A 23,496-nucleotide genomic window follows, 5' to 3' on the forward strand; every position below is an offset into this window, starting at 1 on the left:
GGTGGTATCGGATTCCTGCCTGCTTAATTCTGTGTTTGCCGTGTGGACAGCTCAGACATTTATTTTCTTCTGTCAAAATGCATGACAAGAGATGATCGCCATAAAACTTAATGGAACAGGATAATTATTTGAGGCTTTTGGGAAGGAGCTGCCAGGGCAACGAGGTGGAGGCATGCATGGCATTTACTGTACGAGGCTGAGAAACATTCATTGGATCAGAATGTGCTGGAAAGAAACCAGGTCCCACCAGTGTTTATTCTGTTTGTCTTGATGCTAATTCATTAGAGGAAAATGTGACAAGAGTTTTGTGGGGTGGATTACACTCGTTGACCTATCACTACTTGTCCCAGTTCAACGGTAAAAGACATCACAGTCCTCACTTCTCAGCACAGATTCACATTAACGGGATGAAAGCAATCTGATTTCATACTCAAACAATTGAAAAAAAAAAAAAACCCAAAACACATATGCATGAAATTCACCTTTTTAGTATTTGGAATAATTGTTTTCATATACCTCTCCAGGAGAGTTAATTGCATAAAAACATTCCAAGGACCAGTTTCAGACAATGTTTTTTAATTAAAAAGATTAAAAACTACATCATCCGCAAACTTTACAAGCACACAACATTGAAGCATGAACAATATCATTACATACATTGTCGAGATTCTTAAACAAACAGGAGTTTCAGATGTTCGTACATGCTTTGAGCATAAAGAAAAATCAAAGGAGAGACAGTTACATATATGAAAAAACCTGACATGTTGTATTAAGAAAACAAAAGAAAAAAAATAGTAATATTGTGCTCTTAATCCAATTTACAATAAAATACAAGTCACTTGTACATTATAGCTTTTGCTTTAAGAATGACTTTCGAGATCAAGACATGAATCATTTTACATCTATCTTTCTGACGGTATTACAGGCAGTTGTGAACATCTTTGGTTTTATTGTTGAAACCAAACAGTCATACGTAAGTATGCGTGCGGTTTCTCTAGCTGCATGATTTTTGCCCATAATAAAGAAAAGACGAAAAAAACTTAAACCGTGTAAAGGTTGCGGAGGAGAGAAAAAGGAATCATGCTTTTCCTCACACTTAAAGGGCGATAGGAATGAGACATTGTTACAATTATTTTTTTTTCTTTAAAAGAAAAGGCACAATAAAGCAAAATAATAAAACATCTTGTGAACAGCAAAGCAAGGCTTCCGGGTATTACTCACTTTGAAATTAAATCTAACTTTTATAGTGACTGGATACTCATCTTTCCGAGGCATGAATGCTTCTCTTTTAGAACTCTTTTAGAAGTAGGCAAGAGACACCTGATATCTTCTGCAAATGCCTTTCCACAGCTCATACCCAGATGATCTGTGTTGGCGCGTGACTTATTAGCAGAGCCATGAGCCCCTGGCACAGATGATCAGTAAATTAGACCAGAAAAGACAGAATCAGGACCATAAAGGCTTCAAAGACCTCACTGATTAGAGAGAACAAAGGGACATGTGCGCAGCAAGGCAACTTTTTTTGTCTTTCTTTTTTTTGTAGAAGTGCCCTTGGTGTTGGTAAGAAGATACCACTCTGATCCCACCACCTCCTCCTATACCTTCATCCTCCCACTCTACCTACTCTGGGGGATGTGGGATCACTTGTTACTCCAGGGCTCCCCTCCCTGGAGGCTCCCCCCACTGGTGCTGAGGATGAGGGAATGTGCACTCACAGAAATGTGATTTTCTTTTTCTCTAAAGAGCACTTTTGTTTCGCAAATAAGGATTATTTAATATTTAGTTTGGCATAGTTTCAGCTGTTTGTACCTCAATTCATGCAACCAAAAAAAAAAGGACAGTCCGAGATAGTGCAAAAACTAGGCAAAATGGCAATTTTGGTGCTTGTAGACAGTTTGGGATATACTTAAATGTTTTTCAGCCCTCGATATAGAAGTTGTTGGGTATGGTTGATCAGGAATAAAAGTTTTTAGTGCATCAAAGCTACATTGGAAGACAAAATAATTACATTAAAAAAGGTTTTGTTTTTTCATAATTTAGTAGCAATATATTACACAAATTCCAAATTTATACTTAACAACAAAATATGGTATATATACTGTTACATATAGATATCAAAAGGAAAAGGTATTGAGAAATGCTCAAGGATTTTCGGTATATGCGCACATTTCTTCACAATTTGGCTCAAATAAATATCAAAAGTAAGGCAATGTAATCCAGTTAAAAAATATCCGATCAGGACCTCTTTAATGATTGAGTGAGAAAACCGAAAAAGAAAAATTAGATGCAACCAGTTGTATTGTTATTCCTGCAAGAAACAAATGTAATTAACGCCTCAACGTGTAGGTCTTTACATTCCTTAAAATATTGGCCATTGTCCAACCTGGATACACTATGGACACACGAGTGGAGAGTCCTTACACATAAATGCTTTTGTTTAGGCTTAAGCATCCACTGCATACCCTTAACCAAAGGTCAGTGTGTCCATTTGGTATAATAAATTAGGCAAGAAGGTACTGCATATGCACTGTCGACACACGTCGACACCGCCCTGAATACAAATATTAACACAAACAACACTTTCTTTCTTTCTTTGAAAAGAATAAATTCAACCATTTTTACATAATTGAAAGCGCAGAAGAATTGCTACAGCAAGTGAAGCCACGTCTTGAAAGAAGTCCCTCAGTGAACTTGGTCTGCTTCAGTCACTCCTCTCCACCTTGCGAGGGAGTGAGTCTGGCAGAGTTGTCTATATGATGAATGTCCACTGTGGGGTTTTTTCATGTCCATCAGCTATGCCGAGTGTTCGCACTGCCATTGTCACAGGGCCAGGGCTTGGATCCTGAAGGGCTGTTGTAGCTTCTTAAACGTCTCTCGGGAAATTTGGCCTCCATTGTCCATCGAGGGCACACGTTCACACACAGTGCAAAGGCTTACTCAAATACCTGGAAGTACTGAGTGGGTTGCTGAAACTCGGAGCCTTATAAGTGAGTGCGGGAGGGCGGGGGGGGAAGACAAAACATGCAGCATTTTTTACTTTTTTGGTTTTTCTATTTTCTTTCAGTGTTCATCATATTTGGTGTATTATCATATTTGACTTTCAGCGCCTGATTGTCTCGCCGTGTATCAGTCAATAAGGCCTCCAAACAGACTCATCCAGGCGGCCCGAAGCACTCATGGCAGTGGGGGAGTTGCTGTGGCTGCCGTCGGCCTCCACACCCTCGCTCTGAGCATTCAGGCCCAGGTTCATCAGGCTGTTGGTGCCACCAGTGCCTGCGGCACCTGAGCACGACAGCAGGCGGGTGGGAGAGCGCTCGCCCCCGGTGTTCCCTGGTGCCACCATGGAAAACTGGTAGGAGCCGGAGCCTGTGCCGTAATACAGGTAGGAGTTGGACTGGAAGTTCTGAGATTGGTTGTTAGAGTAGGGAGGCGGCAGGTAGGTGTGATATCTGGAGGAGGCTGACATGCTGAGGCCGCTGATGCCAGTGCTGGAGGTGTTGGCAGAGTAGGGGAAGGCCCCGGGGTAGTGCATGCGGGGATCTGAGAAGCGAGGGTCAGTCAGCGGCGACAGAGACGGGAAGGTGGTCCTCTGCTGGAAGAGTTCAGTAGTCGCTGTTGGGTGAGACAGAGAAACAAAAGGTTGGAAAGAGGCACCAGAAACACATGGGTGAAAGCGGCATTTTCTACGACTCCATAACTACTCAGAACTTTTCCCCCCAAACCCAGCTCAGATTTCTAGTGATACGCCTGCCCATGGAAATGTTTGCTCACAGTAATGAACTGAGACATTTTTTTTTGGTTCATAACGGTCATCAAACACTGACAGCACATCATCCCACAGCCTCGTGCACAAGACCCACGTTATGAGTAAAGCCCCCCCCCCACAGCCACAGCTCTCCTGCCGTTCCTTCACATGGAGAGCAAGATACAGTATTCTCTCTCCTCCAAGGAATGAAAAGCTGTATTGTCAGCGCAGAGGGTTGCTTTGTATAAACACTGACGACTTGTTGTCGCTCCATGCAGCTCATGATAAATCATACATGGGCGACAGCGGCAGGCGGTCACAATTGGAGACAGACAGAGGAGGGAAATGAAAGGAAAGACGCACGAGAAACAAAAAGGCATCACAGGTTTTTTTTTTCTGTGCAAATATCCGCTAAATTAATGTGTCTCACAGGCCAGGAGCTGTCAGAGTTAACTGCTAAGTGTAATCTCACAGCTAGCGGAGCACCGTGAACCCAACTGCTAGGACTTCAGTTTCACTGGACACTTTCTAATTTATTCAGCTGACAAAGAAAAGAAATAAAAATATCGCTCAAGGATTTGACTTGGCAGTTAACTTCTCTGAGATTTGGGACCCCCACTGTCACCAACCTCACTCCTTAAGTCAAACACCATATTGCCCGTCTCACTTAACCGAGCAGTGTTTTTGGCCGATACAGCATCCTCTCAGCTTCAGATATGACTCCATTAGTCTGAAGTTGTGCAAGACAAAAAAACCCCCCACCATTTTCTGAAGTATTTGATTTTTGGCCCTTTGAGGTTACTGTCTCGTTTTCCACTGCATTATATGATTTATTGGGTTTCGCAATAGTTTGTTTTGGATAGCAAATGCAGTTCACATAACCAAGTTTATCCATCCAGTCTCATTTCTAACAAAATGGGCACGTCTCATCTCAAGCATCACTGGGAAGTTATTGATGGATTAAGGTGAGGTAGTCACAAGCCTGGCTGAATTTTCTGAAAAACCTTAACAGAAAGTTTGCTCATACTCGATGTTAACAGACAACGAAAGCATCCCCACTCCCTGCCTGCAGGCAAACTCATACTCTTCCAAAGACCTCAGACCTTGGTTATTTGTTTGTCCGCATGTGGCTTCCAATGGGTCCAATGTGCCTATGTGACAGCAAGTGTAAAATGTAGATTTGTATGGTAGAGAAAAGAGACCTTGTATTTGTGAAATAGCAAGCGCTTGCATGCCACCGCCCTGAGGGGGGGAAGGGGGCGGGGGGATGCTGAACTTGCGTGCCACAGTCTTGTTGAAATGTCTTTTCCCTATGTCTGGAGAACCGCGTCCATTTTCATTTTTTCAGTTCCTTCGCTATTTCCACAGACCCTGCTACTTTTTTCTTTTAAACAACACATCTCCACAGTTGAATTTCCTCTTCTTTTCGGATGAGGGAGTTTGCTAGTGGTGGGGGGGCTGTTTCTTTTTCCAGAGTCTACCCGGCACCAGAGTCAGACTGCATATCTTATTTCACGCGAGGAAAATCCAAGCCTTCAGCTGCTGTTGATTCGGGTGAAGTGGAGTCGGCCGGCTAATTCCTGCTGGACTCCCCAAAAGCCTTCCCTTTCTCCCCACCGACCCCCTCCCGCTCCCCTTTCTCATCTGTTCATTTCACTGTGTCTGCACTAAAATTAGACCTTGTCTGAGGTAGGGGAGGGAGGGAAGGAAGGGCCTTGCGCTGGGGGCCCACCCCGCACATCATCCCCACTTAATTGGAGTCGGTGGAAACGTGTTGGCAAAGCTGCGGTCGGGATTGACTCCTGTGTTCCGTCAGAGGAAACTGGACTGGACACTTATCACAACACCTTAATGGGCTTGTGCAGTATCAAGCCCTTGGCTTGGGGCCAGCAGGGGTCTGTTACCGCCCTAAAGCCTTTGCGTGCACGGTAGCTCCCTCTGGAGGAGAAGGCCTAGCAACCTGTTGAATAATTGGGAAGCACAGTTTTGCTGTCTGCTATTTCTCCTCCTTTGCTCATGTTGTAAGTCACCCCCCCTCCCCGTCTACCCTCCCACCCGATTTAAGTTCAGGCTGCACTGATGTGGCTGTGGTAACAGCGATGTATCTTTAGCAGAGAGGGTCTTCCAAACGGAGCCTAGTAGCTGCCTATAACCTCTGCGGCTCGCAGCCACACATGATCTCCATTAGACTCATCTGAAACGTGTTGACTAAATTGCAGGGACAGGAGAAGGGATGGACCCCAGAGGGCGAGCTGGCACAGTGTGCTCTCTGTGATGTTCCCAATCCATGAAGTTTGGAGCTGGAAATCAGTTTTTTTTTTTATAGAGGACGCAGTGTTCCGGCCCCTTTCTTTCCTACTCTGGCTTTGAAGCATGGCACCCGCACGCTTATTCAATTCCATAATGCCAAGGGTGGAGTCCTCCTCCTTTGTGCTCAGCTCAAGAAGTCCACTAGTCCACAGTCAAGCGTGTAACCCAGGCACGGCAGGAGGTTTGCCTCTTTTGCATGCGGGACAAACTGATTTTGGGTGTTAACATAAGCCCAGCGTTGGAGACGCTCTCGTCTGCATGTGTGACGCCGCACAGAGTGCCGCGTGTGCGTCCTGCCGTGGTGGCCGGCAATGTGAAGATGCAAAACTGTGCGCTCACCTGTGAAATGTTTACTCAGGTTTGATGCAAACCGTGACGGCCAGCGCCCAAGGATGGTGTCTCAGGCAAATAAGTGGAGTGGAAGCAAAGTAGAAGGGAAAAAAGAGCTCTGTAGAGGTGGTTTTCTAGCCTCTGCCTTATAAACCCAAGGTTCTTCGAATTAAAAAAAAAAGACTTGTTCTTTCGATTCCCAAAGATTTGTTTAAACAGTGGATGCCACAAGGATGAGCTGTCACTGTTGGGAATTGCCTGCTGATTAAAGCAACACTCATGCAGAGAGGCTGGTACCTCTGCACAGGCTGTAGAACAGGAGATCCAAATGAACACAAATCATCTCCAGGTGTTTATTTAGAGAGCAAGGCTTTGGGGCCGAGGCGTCACGTTGAATGCAAATGACAATCACCTCTGAGCGGTGGCACCTTTGGCAAACGGCGTGGGCGACTCATCCACGTCAGGCCCTTAATCGTGTAAGCGCAGGGAATTTGCATGCCTCCCGACTTGTGACATGCAACACGAGTGAATGGCAAAGGATGGTTGTGATCACAGAAAACTTGCGATTTTCCTAATGTCCTCAGCCAATGAGGTGACATTGCTCGTGTGTTTGTTAAGTAAATTTTCTTCCTACGTGAGAGAGGTAATACATATAGATGGGTACGGCAAGCGGATTAAGGTGTGTTTTATTGTTATGCCCATTTGTCTTCTTATATCTCTGTTTTACTTAGTTATTAGTACTGTCTACTGTACAAATGATCATCTGATCTGTAGAAAGAATCTCTCTCTGGGAAAAAAACACTCTTTCAGCGTTAAGAATATGTAAATATGTTATTCCCCAGACAAACTGCTTCGGGCAGTGTTCTTGTCCTTATAGCGCAATGTTACTCTGGCAGAACAGAACTTCATTATTGCACTTGTGTGTCTGATAGTGTCATCCCGCGGCGGGTGACTGAGTCGCGTGTCTGATGTGGTGTGGTGGTTTATGGATATGGTGAGCAATGGGAGACTGGGTGCTGGGGTTGGGGAGGCTGTGCCACCGCAGCGGAGATCCAAATCACCCAGAAGCAAACGATCGGGAGAGGGTGGGGAAGGAGGAAACACAACGACAGGCAGGGTGTTGGCTTCCAAGGAATGTTGCGGGCTGTAGTGCGGCCCTACAGGCAAAACGAAATGGACTCCAAAATTGTCACAGCCAGCCAAAGGCGCGCCCTTTGGTCCCTCCCACTTCAGCATTGTTTGTCTGTACGTGAGAGGCTGTCAGTGTCTGGTAATTAAAATGACTTCAAAGATGTTTTATCTCCAAGAGGTGTGTACTCATTTATCAACTTGTCCATCATTTATCTTCCTGGGTTGACAGTTCTTTCTTACCTCACCCTACCATGTTGACTGGTACACAGTATTGTTTTTGTTATTATTATGTGTCAACTAGCAGACACTCTTGCCTTGAATGTTTCATATGAAGGCACCGTTTCACTCAGACCCACCTTGAGTGCTCAAATTAGGGAGAAAGCTGAATTGAAAACAGCGTTTGCAACGTCTTACCTGGCCATGGTCTCAGGTCCTCTTCCACTTTGCATGTCTTCAGAGTAGGGGTCTCCATTTGTTCCTGCCACAGACCTGCAACACACATAGAAAGAAGTTTAATTTGATAAACCTCCCTTTGAATCTTGAGTTTTTGTGCACAAATGTACCATCTCCCATGCATACCACTGAATCCTCATCCTCACTGAATGAGGAAGTCAAATCCTGTGGCGTAAAAATCTTAAGGCCGAGTGGCAACAAACTATTCTTGACAGACTCGTCAAAACTGTCTTAAAATCTGTCTGTTTGCAGATGTCTTAATGTCACAGGTCGGCCTCTGCTGACAGAGCAGTGCAGACCGGGAAGAGACACTGCGGTTTTCTCACTAGAGTGAGACCAGGCCAGCAAAAACAAGCCTGATGGGTGCATGGGAGGTATTTTTGGGTCTTCCAGGCGAGACACTGCAGGGGCGGCAGCGACTTGTGAAGGGCAGGACTGTCACCAGCCTGTCCAGCCAAGCTGTCAGGATGGGAACCAGTTGGCCCGATGTGCGGGGCCCTGCTTTGCACTCACCGGAGACACAAACAGGGAAAGACTGATCCGAGTCTAAGACCTTGTGGCTTTGACTAGAATAACTGCATTCTGTTGGGAAAAGTTTTTGGTACCGTTTTTGTGCTTTCCTTTTTTTCTCTGTTACCTTATGAGCAACTTTTTCTTGACACTGTCAGCCAGCCATGTGGTATCCCTATGACTCTGCCCTCCACTGCTGAGATACCGCAACATAGCAAACTGCTAACCGCCTGTAGTGGCAATTAGGACTTAGACGGCTGCCAGGAGCCGAGAGGGAGGAGGCACTGGGCTGTTCACCTATGGCCACATTGGACTCAGTATGTGTAAGATCTCCGCTTCCCCTGGAGCTCCCTCACTTCCTTTGCAAAGGCCCAAATCAGCACTCAGTCACCAAGAGGTCCTTGCACACCGCCTCACAATGGCAAATTCTTACGCATAAATGGCCTTATTCAGGAAAAGCTTCCAAGCAGCTGGTGCGATTCGCTCAAGAAAATAAACATTACCTTCAAATATTTTGATTGGCTGGCAGACAACATCAATACCAGAGGCACAGATTACCCCTGTTAATAAGAGGACCAGCCCCCCCCAAGCCTGGGCGGAGCTGCCGAGTCAGGAGTGCCGGGACAGAGACGGGAAGACGAAGGCGCCGCCACCGTGTCACTAATGGGGAGGCTTTGGGGTGGTGCCACTGGAGTTTTTTGGGGAAAGGCACAAATAAACACACACGGTGTCGACTTTGAAGCACATGTGTAGATGAAAGGGGCGGGGGGGGGCTGAGAAGACGTTTGAGCCAAAATGGCATCCATCCTCGTGACTCCGGATCCAGCAACGCCTCTGAGACATGTAATGTGCCTGCCGTAATGAAGCGTGTCATTGAGACACAGTGAATGCCGCTCCTTGTGCTGGCTTCCTGTTTCGCTCGGGCCCGAGGCGTCGCAACGGGGAGAGAATGTGAAAGAGCGAGTGAGCGAGCGAGCGAGAGAGAGAAAGAAAGACGCCAGCGAGGGAAGGAGACAGAAGGAGAGCGTGTTAGAGAGGAGGAACACGGCCTTGGCTCAGCTATGTGGGACATTTGATATGTCTTTTAAGCCCTCACTTATAACGTGAGCAAAAACAAACACGGGGGCTAAAAAATCCCATGTTCTCTCCGAGAGCGAGTTGTCCTCCCACTCTCCGCTCTCGCCCCAGACTCAATAGAGACTGTTCATGGCACACATGTAGTTTGTGTAATTGCTGAAATGTAAAACTCCGCCCGCCTATGATGTGAAATTATAACTTACACAAACAGTTGAGTCTGGTCTTTCTTTTTAAAGAAAGGAAAAAAAGAGACTCTCACTTCTGCTTTTCTAAAGCAAGGACCCAGCTTCAAAAGATTTTTTTTTTTAAACCACAAGTGAAGCTTTCGGGCTCCATAACAAATAATGGACGAGGCAAGCCATCGGCATAATATGTAAATTGCAAAAATGATAGCGCGGAGCAGAAGTCAAGCGGAGCCCCTGATGGGGACCACTCCAGGCTCCTGCTTGTTTTGGTCGGCTCGGCCTCTGAGGCCGAGTTTCCTGCTTGGGTTTGGCAGAAAAACCCGCGTGAAACCAAGCTATTGCGAGGACTGAACTCAAAGTCCACACACGCATGCACACACAGACGCACACACACACACGGATCTGACGGTGTTCATTTTCCGTCTTCTCTCGCTGCTAATTGGTTGATCATGTCATTCTGGATGTGTGAATTAGTTTGAGCCTCTCGGCCATTGCAGTGGCAGAGTGCCGCCTCCGACCTGGGGGTCTGGCCGGCTTGTTTATGTCAAGTAAACAGTGTGGTCACTGTGGACGAGGCGGGAGGGGCAGCGCCACCTTGGGCCGGGCCTCCATCAAACGGGACTTTTCTCGCGCTAGGTCCGGTCCAGAGGCCGCAGCTTAAACAGGCTGACACATTTTCAGAATGGCGGTTAAACGGGAAGGCTCGTCCATTTTAAGGAAATAAAATAATTTTGGTAATTTAAAGAAAAAAAAGGGACATTTCCACCGGTGAAAGCGTTCACGCCACATTTCAAAAGCGTGCTGTGCATTAGTGATGTCAGTTTCACTGAACTACTTAACAGCATCACCACATGGGATGACACGCGACTCGCCCACGTGCACGCTCGTCTGGTCCCTCTTCAAAGTGCTCAGCACTTGGCTTAGTGGTGGAATGTTTTGCTCGTATCTGATATTCATCTCGAGGAAGGAACACACAGGTGCTGGAAGGAATAACACATTAAATGACACCGCCTCAAAAGTGCCAGGACTGCTTTGCTTCTTTTCCCCCTCAGTCTTTCGGCTGTTAAAACAGATTCTAGTTAGAGAGACTTCTCCGTGTCGGCTGCCTCTATTTGGAGACTGAGCCAGGGTCTCGTTAAGTTGCGTCTTCGTTTTTTAAGTGGAAGACTTGCACGGCTGAAATCTCTTTTGCACTTTGAACCCCCAAGAAAAATCTGTGCATTTGTGGACTTCTGTTAAAAAAATAAAAAATAAAAAAAAAGTGTTGGGCGGGAAAGTTGTGCGTGTTAAAGGATTAATGGCAATCCGTATTTGAGGTAAAGAAAAAAAAAAAACTACCACCCACAGACGGTGTACACATGCGCCTCACTTGAGGTTTTGAAAAACCAGAATAACAATTTTGTACTTGATTGTCTGAGTGTCAGATTTGCCCGACTGCTCTCAGTGAACCACACGTTTTCAACTACTTGCAGACTCGCGCGCGCGCGCGCGCACACACACACACACACACACACACACACACACACACACACACGCCCTCCACCCTGGCGGGGAATCATTCCACATGTCTAGAAGGCTTACCTGTGGCCGCAAAGAACAAAAACAAGCAGTGAGTGTAGCGTCTGGCAGCGTGCAGGAATCCTGTCACTGCATGCACTGTAATGAGCTCTTAATTACTCTGTCTGTCTGTCTGGGCCATTAACGCAGACCTTGCAACACTGGCACAGGATTGTTTGTGTGCGTGCATGCGTGTGTTTTGTCTTTTCAATTTACCTATGGGGCAATCGTCTTGTGTGCGTGTCTGTGTCTGCGTGCTAAGATTTCATGTTAGCATCGAGCAGATGTTTGGGGGAAAGCGGCCTGCCGACGAGGAAACTGAGGCAGCGCTCCGCAGCCAAGACAACAAAATAAAGTATCTTCTCGCCCGGCCGTCTTCAAGGGGGAAATGCGTGCTCTCTGTAGCGTTGGAAAATAGCAAAACATCTTTTGTCACGAGCGGCACTCTAATCCACATAATTACGATGTGTTGATGGACGATCCGTCACCTGGCGGTTCTTCAACAAACAAGGCCGCTGGATTTAAAGTATCTGGAAATTGGCCCGGCTGCCGAAAAAAACTGCGCCGCCGATGCGTAAACACCCAAGCGTCTTCGAACGGGAAGTCTAATTGTGTTTGCGCTTTCCTCATGGCGTTCCGGGAGATGTGTTCCATGACGCAGAGTCAGACAGGCAGACAGGCAAGGCGGGAGGGCTCGCTGCTCAGAATTTTTAATTATTTTACCACTCTTGCCCTGCGGTGTGCCTCCATGATTGTAATACCACAAGATTAAGGTGTGTGGGTTTTTTTTCTACACTCCTTCCCCCTTGTCTGCTTGGCTCACGCGCGCACGCCCACCCACCCACGCACGCGTACACACACGCACACGCTTACACTTCTAACAGATGGCCCACAGCCACCGGCAGCTGTAAGGTGAAGCTTGAGCCTTCAGCGCCTTTGACAGCTCCAACTGATGTTGATGTGTTGTGTCTGCTCTCGGCGTACTGTACATGTGTGTCGCAACGCCGCAGCCCTTTGAAGCCCCGACGAGCCTGTGACGCTCTAATTCCTGCCCTAATCCTGAGCGAGGCGGGCGAGAGTCGAGGGAAGAAAGCTGCTCGTCTACCGGTGCCCTCCCCTTTATCCCCCCATTTACTTGAGTCAGACACCCGAGGCTCCCAGCAAAGGCGTCGCTGCAGGGGGGCTTTTTATTGGCAGTCAACCGACCGAGGGTGCGGCAAACTGTTAAAACACCAGAACATTGCCGCGTTGAAACTCCGCGACGTGGACAATCGGCATGACTTTGTTCCACGGCACAGGGAGTAGTGTACGCACAGGGAGACGTGGGGTGAAAAACACGCGACGTTCTCAGCAGTCAGCTGGTGGCCGGTGACTCAGCGCTGGCTAAGCTAAAGCACAAGGCCAAGCGGCGCTCTGTGTGGACTGATAGAGCTCCTTGAGTCGCGCCCACGCACGGAACGGCGCTCCCAAACAAGCGCTATCGTCCTCAACAACACACTGATACAAAGATAATGAGATTCATTAGCCAGCATGAGAACTACGGAGGAGGGTGTGTGTGTGTGTGTGTGTGTGTGTGTGTGTGTGTGTGTGTGTGTGTGTGTGTGTGTGTGTGTGTGTGTGTGTGTGTGTGTTTAGTCTGCATGCTTCCAGTCGGAGCCTCTTTACTGTTAAAGAGCCTCTGACACATGACGAAGACTTGAACACTCATCCTCACCCCGACCGTCTCCCACGCAGCTGCAAGCAGGCACAATCATGAATAAACCAACCCGTCCTTTCCATCGCCACCCTCCCCTTCCCGCCGACTCCCAGCCTTCCTCCTCACCCTCCCTCCGACTCCCAGCCTTCTGCTTCTTCCCCCGCACATTCGACCAGTCTGAGAGTGACGCGATTACCAAGGTAGCGGGCGAATGCTAAATTCCTGAGGTGTGTGTGTGTGTGTGTGTGTGTGTGTGTGTGTGTGTGTGTGTGTGTGTGTGTGTGTGTGTGTGTGTGTGTGTGTGTGTGTGTGTGTGTCGCACGGGGGTCCGGTGTCAGCGCCTAGCCCAGAGTCGGTTGGCAGCGCCCGCCACTCGACCCCGGCGGCCAAGCAACACCAACGCAGGGCATCCGGGGACAGATCTGACATGAGCCTTTCCCGCCTCAAAGCCGTCGCCACCTATCGAGGCACCGCGGAGAAAGTTCACTCCAAGTGTTCTTGGCCGCGGCGAGCACCGCGGGAAAGGCATGTTCCGCTGCCGAGCGAGTGACTTGCCTAAACAAAGGAGAATTTTGGAACAGTGCTGATTTGCAGTCGACCCCCCCCCCCCCCTCTCGTGGTTGCACGTATCAGCAGTCCTCACCTGGTGGGGGACTGAGGTGGGTTTGGTGTGCTGGGCGAGTGGCTTTGGAAATTAACGAGGGGCTACGGGCCATTTGAACCTCAGTTTAGCCAAGAATGTGGCTAAAAAAAAAAACTTTTTCAGAGGCGTAAAAATTGCTCCCATGTTTTTCGTCTGCGGCTCGGTTTTTTCGTCCGGACATAAACAACGAGGTTGCGCCGATTGCGCGAGTGTCAGAGTGCGATGCCACCCCACCCTGGGCGAAGTGCTAAAGTTAACACAGATAACTTCATAAGAGGGACTGACCAAGGGAAAAAGTCGACAGCAATGGCGTCATCAAGCCACATTTCCTTATGGCAGGATTTTAACACTTCTTTACGCATATGCATCTGCCACGTTTCCCCAGTTTTCAAGAACACAGGCAAGAACACCTTTCCTTTGACATAAGCAGTGTCGCTGACCAAAAGTGGTCAAAGGTTGGCTTTTCAGCCAGACACATTACATTTTTTTCAAGGCTTTGTTAAGTTTGTGTGTGTGTGTGTGTGTAACATCTGCAGGCGGTTGAGAGCTAAATGAAGCTGGAATAGTTTCCCTATAGCTTTCTGTCGTAGCTACTACTTGGACACTTTTCTCCCTTAAAAAGAAACACTATGCCTTTTATGTATTTGCCTTGGCACAAGCCATGGTGTTGATGACTGTGGATTTCAATCTTTAAAAATAACCAAGCTTTAACAACTATTTTTTTTCCCATGGCCACCAAACATTTAGAAAATGCTCGACCGTAGGGGCCAAAATTGGCCAAAAATATTTTTTAAATTTCATACCCTGGGGACGTGGGTTGTTGTTCACTGGGCCAATACGCATACTCCTCTGGTAGTGCTCAATCTCTGACAGCCTGTTCGAGAACTGCATCTTCTGGTCTTCCAGTTTCACTCTGTGCCCTGAAACAGATAGCACAATAGGAATTAGAGCGATATCCAGCGGCTATCGGCTGTGGCAGCAAAATGTACTTTCTTTTCCCGGTGTTGTTCAAAAATAGCAAAGAAAAACGAACAAAAACGAACAAAAAAAAAACACCACCAGCTCTCCAATTGGACAATGTTTTTTTCGCTGTGTGACGGTTCGGAAAAACAACCCTCGACTCCATGAGCTGCAATTAGTGCAAAACTGACTTGACGAGCGAAAATATCCTCCAATGTACATTACAGATGCTCGCAGGATGACGTTACAGCACAGGGACACTGTCACTGTGTTTTTCAGCGCCCACGCACAAAAATATTTGCGACGCAGACCTTGGAATCCATCAGACGGTGTCTCAGCGCCGCCCGGCTGCACCTGTTGCTGCGTCAACAGCGGCGAATATAGATAATAATAGCCGGAGGAATGCCCCTTTCCCTGAAAGTGTATTAAATAATTAAGATCTTGAGGGATCTTGGCCTTATCAGGAAAACCCACCCACGCACATTCAGGTCTGAGTGACACAGCGCTGAGTCAGAAGGGAACTCGCCGACATCGCAACACACAAAGCCGCCAGATCTACCAGTCATCACTTAAAAATGTAATTTTGGAGAAAAAAAACAAAAGACAGGGGAAAAAAAAGCAGAGCGCGTGTCTCTTCTGTCAGTTTTACCCAGAGTCGGCTGGGATTGGTAGTATTCAGCGTCAATGGTAGCAAAAGAAAATCAAAAGAAGAAGCGGCTTCATTGAAAGGCCTCCGATGTGGACACACTCGTCCATCTAATCATGGTCAAACGCACATTTAAATGCATAGACTCACACACACACACACACACACACGCCATATGTGCGCGTGACAACACACCTTAAACATCCGACGCGAGTCCGGATGAGGCTGGCTCCTCTAATGGGAGGAAGAGATTTTAATGTAACTATCAATGCGCCAAAAACCGTGTGTGTGTGCGTCAACCGGCATGTATACATTCTGTGGTTTTGGCCCTGGCATCTCCGCAGAGTAGCCTAATGCGAAGTAATGGCTGGATTTGAATATTTTATCACTATATAAAGGGGGCAAGGCAGACGGACCAATATGGATTTTGCCCGTCCCTTCCCTCCGACTGACCCATGGGCAATATATCTTCCCTCCGAGGCTGACCCATGGGTAAAGTTTCCTCTCGTTTACCGCTCTGTCCATTTGTTTGTGCCCGCCACCTCCCTTCCAGCGCCTCTTTATGAACTATATAGAATGATCAGACAGCGACACCCCCACCCCTCCTCGCCCCTACACTCCCCGCTTCCCGCCTCAAACAAGCGCACAGATTCGTAAGTGGCTTGCGCCGACGCGGTGTCTGAACGCAGCCGCTGGTTCTAATGAAAATCCGCCCCGCGCGCTGTTGGCTTTTGCGCGACGATTCTGTCACGCCCTCTGCTCAACAGATGCTTTGCGGCGAGCGCGAGGAAGTAGAAGCCAGTCGGCCGTTCTCGCCGCTCTCTAGCGGTACAGAGCGTCAGGATGTTGGATGCCGCACCAGAACGTGTGTGTGTGTGTGTGTGTGTGTGTGTGTGTGTGTGTGTGTGTGTGTGTGTGTGTGTGTGTGTGTGTGTGTGTGTGTGTGTGTGTGTGTGTGTGTGTGTGTGTGTGTGAGATGTTTCAACCGACCACCCACCACTACTTGAGCTGCGTGCAGATACTTAGGAACAAATGCTGGGCGACCACACGCTGAGACACTCGCGCCGTGTGATATCTTTTTTATTCGCGCTCTTTAAACGGAGATGGAAGGAATGAAGGTCTGCGTTCTCACTCTTTCTCTCACACACACACACACACAGCGCGAAGGTTCAGGCTCCATCGTGTGCGCGCGCACACACACGCACACACGCACACAGACACTGTGGCTACTGTCTGTTCCAGGCCAGATCAGGGGTGGCCAGGGGGGAAGCAAGTCTTCCAAATATAGCGCCTATGTGTGTCCTTGTGTAGTTATTAAGAGATTTACACCACCTCAAAAGGTTGAGGTCAGGGAAATGATACATCACACCGCTTTCTGGTTGGGGGCAGTGGTGGTGGGGGTAACCCACTGCAGGAGGGGGAAAAAAGGGATAACTGGTCAGTTTTTCTGCGGCCACGGGTGGTCTGAAATGAATTGGCTGGCTCTTCAGGGATGAAAGTGATCATTCAGCTGCCCGCAAATACACACACGCACACACACGCGCGCGCACACTTGAGACGAGTCGTGGCCCGCTTCCAGTTGGCAGGGACATGCGGAGCGTTTGGCGACACACTCTTTGGTGCTTTCAGCAGCGGGAGGAGGAGGAGGGGGGGGGGGGGGGGCTGTGAAAGAGTGATTTTTGGGGGATTGTGTCGGATGGAGGGCTGGAGCTTATTAACCTGGGGGCCTGTAGCCGCTGTTAACACCACCAGTCATCACAGGAAGTCCACCACCCTCACCCTTCTCTTGGAAACTAACAAAAATTACACATTTGTTATCTTTTGTTGCCGACGATCTCTCGGCCATCGTATCTGATCTTCGATTATTCCCCTTTGAATTTCCGTCTCTGTGCCGCCTTCACCACTGTCAAGAGTCTGGCAGTCAAGGTCTACTGGCGCGTTGCTCGATTTTGAGCAGCGCTCGATTTCTTCATATCACCGTGTCCCTAAAGTGTACGTGATTTGAACCAAACGGGCGTTATTGAGTGCGTCCCTGTAGCTGAGAAGACGACACTCTTGGCAGGACAACAGCAGAGTGAGTTCACCTGCATGGCCCGGTCAAACCGCTGCCAGTTGACCCCGACCCGTAAGCCACAGCGCGCCGTCTCGGACCGACTGCCAACATTCGACTTCCACTCTACAGATCCGGGGGGCCGGAGGGGTGCCAGCCCACCACGCCGGCCCCATTTCAGAAGGGTTCCTGCGGTCGGATGAATTTTTAATGTGTTAGGGTGCACTTAGAGAGAGAATGCCCCTGTTTTTTTTTTTCTCTCTATGATATCATAACCGCAAGATAGAGCTGGGAGATGGGGGCCGGCGCACACATGAGGCCTAAACAGCAAGCGCTCAATACCCAAGCAGAGGCAAAATGGATGCGTGGGGGGTCGCAGATTTACTAGCCTTCTCTCAGAGTAGCAGTCACATCATCTGAAAGCATTATGGAAGTGTATGAAGAGCAAATAAAATGCTTGATATAAAGTGTCTGGTATTAACGATGTACCGGACAGACAGCGGCTGTGTTTTTGAGGGGATGGGCGCGCCCTCGTCCCGGCCCGCTTTGTTTTTGTTTTTTTTGCTCGCGCGGTGCAGCACGTCTCTTTATTTCCTGACACTTTAGCGGCGCTGCAGAGGGGAGCGCGAGATGTTATGCTGCTCTTTTGACCTCGCGCTTGCCGAGAGAAGCCGAAACGTGGGTTGTGCGGGGTGCGTTCGAACGTCGTCAGCTGCTAACTTGACAGTGTGCGACTTAAAAATATCGCACTTCGCGACGCGTTGCCCCCGTTCGAGCGCACTTTTCCCACCACGCGCCGGCTTTTTCTGTCTTTTGCTTGTTTTGTTTTGTTTTTTCGAAACAGATATGTTCCCATTCACACGTTAAACACAGGCTCTTTTTTTTTTTTTTTTTTTGCAAAGCGCATACGGGCACATTTAAAGGGGGCAAAGTGAAACACTATCTGGGCGGCAAAGGGCAGCCGTGCTTTGGCAGCGGCCCAAGTCTGCCCCCGAATATATTTGTGGTGTAAATATTTGTATTTGACGTATAAATGGACTCGATAGGCCCAATTGATTTGGAGCGTCGGTATCTCACTGAAAACTATGTCTGGACTGTGAAGTCTGCTGTGTAACTATGTGCACAGGATTCTACACAAAGGGCTTTCAAAAACACTAATATGCAGGATACTGCGATAGCCGTTGCATTTTTTTTTTTTTTTAGGGGGGGCGGGGGGTGGTTGTTGTCTCGTTTGGTAGCTCTTCTCGCCTGAAAGTACAAAAAAAAGAAAAAGCGTTTAAGAATGACATCCTCGCCTCGTGCATGAGACACACCGGCTCCATCTCTGAGAGCGACAGTTGAGCACGCAGCGCGGCGAGACCTACTTGCTCGCGAGCAAACTTCCGCTGCAGCCTCAACAGACGGCGAGGACGTTTCGACATCTGTGAGCAAAGTCTCGTACACCTGTCTTCCCCTTCCTCCCTCCTCTCTAGCGTAGCTGAACCCCCCCCCCCCCCCGCCTCACCCCACCCCCCCGCGTTTTCGCTTCATGCCCTGCTTCCTCCTTCCGCCCTTCTTTCTTCTACTTGCTTCCCCTTTTTCACGCTATCACCGGCAATCAGCAAAGCTGCGCTGGTTTTTTTTTTTTTGTTTTGTTTGGTTGTTTTTTTTTTTGTTTTTTTTTTGCCTCTCAAGACCACCAATCACACTCTCGTGCATCCACGGCGGGACGAATCAAAGTTGTCGTTTCTGAGGCTGACCCTGAAGGATGTGGGTTTTACCCTTGGCTGGCGACTGTGGCTGTCTCGTCTGGGGCCCAGATGAATCGACAGTTGCCTCACGCAGGCTTTTACACTGCTCTACTCTGCCACTCACAACGCTTTCGTCATTAGTGCTTCACTTTTCGATGGCGGCGCCTTCAAGAACAGAGTGATTGTCAGGCATCAGGGGTGCGAGAGCGTTTCCACTGAAAACTTTATGGCATGCTCACGTCTGGGGGGGAGGGGGGGGGGGTATGCAGGTTCATCTTTAGGCAGCTGCAACCGTCTCTTTCCGAGGACTTTGGCGAAGGTGTGATGTAGCCCCAACCCCGCCACCACCTTACTACCCCTGCACCCAACCCAACCCTCCCCCCTTCCAGGTCTGAACACAAGCTGCTCACAGCGGATGTTGCTGCAGGAGTCTGTTTGAGCAAATAGCAGCAGCCTTCCTCTGCTGATAAAGTGTCGAGCTCTCTCTTGGTGTGACTCTGTGTGTGAGGGGGTGGGGGAACGAAAGAAGCTGTGGCACACGGGACAGCAGCAGTGCAGGTCTAGGCAGGCACACACACACACGCACACACAGAGTGACGGGCTAACAGATCGAGGCCCAGTGCGCCCGGATTCTCGGAACAATGCGGCGCGGCCCGTAGCACGGCGGGCGCAATCATGCCCCTTTTGTTGCACCTTTGTGCGACCATGTCTGTGTTTTTCTTTTACTTTCCTTCTCCTTCTTCTGTCCTCTTCGATATGAACCCCCTCCCCCACTGACCCCTCCCCCCCTTAACCTCGAAGTCGCGGCGCTCCGGCCCTTTGCGGAGCACAGAGGGCCCATTTGGCTCTGGTGACAGATCACATTAAGAAAGAAGCTGTGTTGAGTTTGTTGTTTTAGCTGGAACACTGAATGTGTTTTTTGTCCCCAAGCCCCCTCGCCCTCCTCAGTGTACATGGTAGCAACGTTCTTCTGAGCTGCAAGCTTCAGAGTGTGTGTGTGTGTGTGTGTGTGTGTGTGTATGTGTGTGTGTGTGTGTGTGTGTGTGTGTGTGTGTGTGTGTGTGTGTGTGTGTGTGTGTGTGTGTGTGTGTGTGTGTGATGGGTGTGGCTCTGTGGTGGCAGAGACCTTTGCGAGGCTGTGGGAAAGGAAGGAAAAGTGCCGCTGTCACAAACATCAGTGCGACGCCAGTGAGATGTGTCAAACATGTCTCTGCGTTCACACCTCCGTGCAGGCCGGGTCGCGCACAATAACGTGCGACAAAGTGCACTTGCTCCCCCCCCCCGCAAAGAGTGCACAGTTCCACAGAAGGCTGATTGATATCCCAAGTGGGTCTAAATGAGTGTGTGAAATATGAAATGTGTGAATTTCCACTGTTGAGAGGATCAGTTTCGCTTTTGTGTGTAGTTTTTTCTTTCTTCAAGTTTTTCTTTTTGTTGTTGTTGTCTTTTTCAAATGCCATGTTAGTCGGCTCCTCCGGCAGTTTTCGCCAGCTACGACAGCCGGACCTTCTCTTTTTCTGCGATGAGTGCAGTCTATTTTGAAAAGCCCCGGTTTCCCTCTGTGTTTATCCCGAGGATTACAACCTCTCTTGGCTGCTGGTAGCGACAGAAAATTCACCCTATACCTATTATTTTGCACGCCGTTCCTTACCATTAAGATCCCCAAGAAATAAATATCCCCAAACCGCAGGGTGGCGAAACGCACTGTCTCTTCCAGTAACCGGCAGGTGCCTTCTTCCCACAACTGCCCCACCCCCCTGCTCCCCCCCCTCCCCCTCCCCCCCAACCGGCCCTAGCACCCCTCCCACCCGTCCCTGCCCCCGCTGAAAAAAAAGTTTATTGTCATATTTCAGCAGTGCGAGAAAATATTCCCAGACTCACGGGCGATTTTTATTTTCATTCTAAATGCGGAATCGGAAACGTTTATTGAATTACAGCCGAAAAGTCATAATGACTCCCTCCTTTATGGGGTCAGTGTAAATAAGGAAGAGCGAGAGCGCACAGAGTGGGCATTTTGCTTCCCTGGGTGGGTAAACAGGAAAGACGCTTGACTGGTCATTTTCTTTTTTCTTTTCTTTTTTTTTTTTTCTTCTTCTTCTTCGCGAGGGTTCTGGCTGGGTGTGCGTGAAGAGGTGACGCTGGCTGAGTGTCGGCGATTCTCAGAAAATGTCTCTCTCTTGCATCACCGCAGAGGATTAAAAGCGCTGTCTGTGGTGGCGCTAAATGAAGGTCTTGGTGAGGCCCCGCTGCTCTGATGTCAGCAAATGTGTGGTGGAAATTTTTTTTTTCCCTCTCTCTCTCTCTCTCTCTCTCTCTCTCTCTCTCTCTCTGTCTCTGTCTCTGGCCCGCTGAGGAGACACTGCGTCGTTTGAAAAAAAAAACTGTTTAACAATGTTCTCCTTTTTTTGCCGTTTTAAGCAGAAAGTGCCGACGCGGCGACGGCTTGCCAAAGAGCGAGAAAAAAAAGACAGAGAAGTGAGAGGAGAGGAGAGGAGAAAAGAACATTTCCTAGACACAGTCTCGCAGAGGTATTCAGACTAATTAGCTTTGCTTTCACAGGAGAGCCTGAGTACGAAAGCTTATGTAGGATTACCAGCAGCTGTGCGTGTGTGTGCGTGCGCGCGCTTTTGTGTAAACCTCAAAGGGAATTGGCCTCAAAGCTTCTAGATGTGGTTAGGTGGCAGCGGCGGTCGAGAGAAGCTCCATCGCGCTCCTTTTATTTACTGTCCCGTAACAACATCGCCCTCCGTCGCTCCGCCCATCACGGGAGGATCTGACGTCGGCCGCTCGGACGTCCTGCCACCTCACTGTCGACCCCCCCCTCTTCACCCCCCCCCCCCCCCCCCCCCAGCCACCTAACCCTCAGACCGCAGAATGCGGCCGAACGTTCCGATCTCGACGCCCCGAGTTCCTCCTCGGAAAACCTGTTCAATGTGCTCCGCAGCATTCCAGCGGATTTATCACTCGGCCAATATTTGCTCTACTTTTAATCACCGAGGCGTAGTGTGACGCATCTGGAGTGACCCCGGGGAAGAGGTACGCCACAGCTGATGAGCCGACCGCCGGTGCAGACGCCACAGCTCGGCGGTTTCTCAGAAGAGTTCGCGCAATCTTCGGCTTTTATCTGTGTTTTTTTTTATTGTCTGGGTGGTAACCGAGCGCAGAATGTCCTTTCCACTAAATCTTAAATTAAGCAGCCATGAGTTTTATTATCATTGGAAGTAGACGCATTTTTCCTGTTGCAAAGTTTTTGTCTTCTATTTTTCTTTTTTTTTGGGGGGGGCCGTCGGGGGTGGAAGGGGGTGGGTTCCTCTCCTGGAACGAACGCAGATCTCGCTGTGACTACGGTCTTCCTGGAAACGAAACACTTTCCATTGTACCTCGCTGCTTCTGACACCCCTGGTTATAAAGTTTTAGAATGAAAATCAGTTTATAGACTGCTAAGTGGGAACTGGCCAGGTTAACACTGTGCACACACACACACACACACACACACACACACACACACACACACACAAAGGCAATACTACCAAATCCTAACAAGTACATCTGCTGCAAACTGCGAGGGGGAGCATCTGTGCGAGTTTGGGCCCACTGTGTCTTCTGAGCTTCTCCAGCTCGGATTCCTGCTGAGTTATTAGCAGCGAGGAAAGCACCCAGCGTCACATATGCCACTGTGTTGTTTTTTTTTTTGTTTTGCCCCCCTTCCCCCTTCCCCTGGCACCGATACACCTGTAGGCCTTCCTTTTCAAAGACACCCATCTCCACTTTCAAACATCAAAGATGCCTTTGAGAAGAGCAATTTGCAGCGAGGCCGCGTCTTTCATGTGATTTGTGGCGCATGGGCGTGGCCCTTTTCGGGGGCCCCGACTTAAAACGACGGCCGCACCTGGCAGGTGTATGCGCCCGGCAAGGCCGTGCACACAACAGGGAGGGCCGGCCGGCTGGCCGGCCGGCGCGAGCCTTTTTGTGTTGACTCTGTGGGGAGACTGAAATATTGCAAGAGAGGAATAACACAGAAAATGCCCATTGTTTGTCTATTTACATACTTTGTACAGTCTGTGTGCCAAATGCAAATAGAATCAACCTGCCAACTCTGACATGCGCCCCCTCCTGCCCCCCCTCCCCCCCACACACCCCCGCCGTGCCCGCCATTCTCGCCATTCTCCTCCTGGAGCTGTGCGAACACACCCAGGCGAGTAAACAAACGGCAACAAAACAGCACGGCTCCTGTGCGATTCTGGTGGCTGCGCAGGGCCAAGCCACAAACTGAACTGGTGCAGCGTGGACCGCCGTGCAGATGTGCGAGTGAGAAGTGCACTGAGGGAGCGTACAGACACTCAGCAATAACTGTCATCCTTTCAGTTTCTATCTTCTTAGATTTAGAATTTGCCCAATGCTAACGATCTTGCATTTAATAATAATTTAGTATGTATAATGTATAATGAGTATGAAGAAAATTAATAATTAAGA

At 48.9% G+C, this 23,496-nt stretch overlaps 1 protein-coding gene across 2 annotated transcripts in view; it reads right to left on the bottom strand.

Moving 5' to 3' along the window:
• Positions 1–559: 559 nt before the first annotated feature.
• The window catches only part of runx3 (RUNX family transcription factor 3), a 52,722-nt gene continuing 29,785 nt past the window's right edge, over positions 560–23,496 (bottom strand). The window contains exons 6-8 of one of the 2 annotated variants that reach the window (XM_076027581.1): positions 14,441–14,557; positions 7,931–8,005; positions 560–3,612 (exon numbers count right to left, since the gene is read on the bottom strand). In XM_076027581.1, coding sequence (XP_075883696.1) covers positions 3,131–3,612; positions 7,931–8,005; positions 14,441–14,557 — 674 coding nt within the window. In that variant the 3' untranslated portion in view covers positions 560–3,130. The remainder of the gene's footprint in view (positions 3,613–7,930; positions 8,006–14,440; positions 14,558–23,496) is intronic. The other variant, XM_076027580.1, reaches the window with a different exon arrangement.

The sequence above is a fragment of the Nelusetta ayraudi genome, unplaced genomic scaffold (genome assembly GCF_046127955.1).
Source record: "Nelusetta ayraudi isolate G7.1 ecotype Tasmania unplaced genomic scaffold, CSIRO-AGI_Nayr_v1 ptg000021l, whole genome shotgun sequence".
Taxonomy (NCBI): Eukaryota; Metazoa; Chordata; class Actinopteri; order Tetraodontiformes; family Monacanthidae; genus Nelusetta; species Nelusetta ayraudi.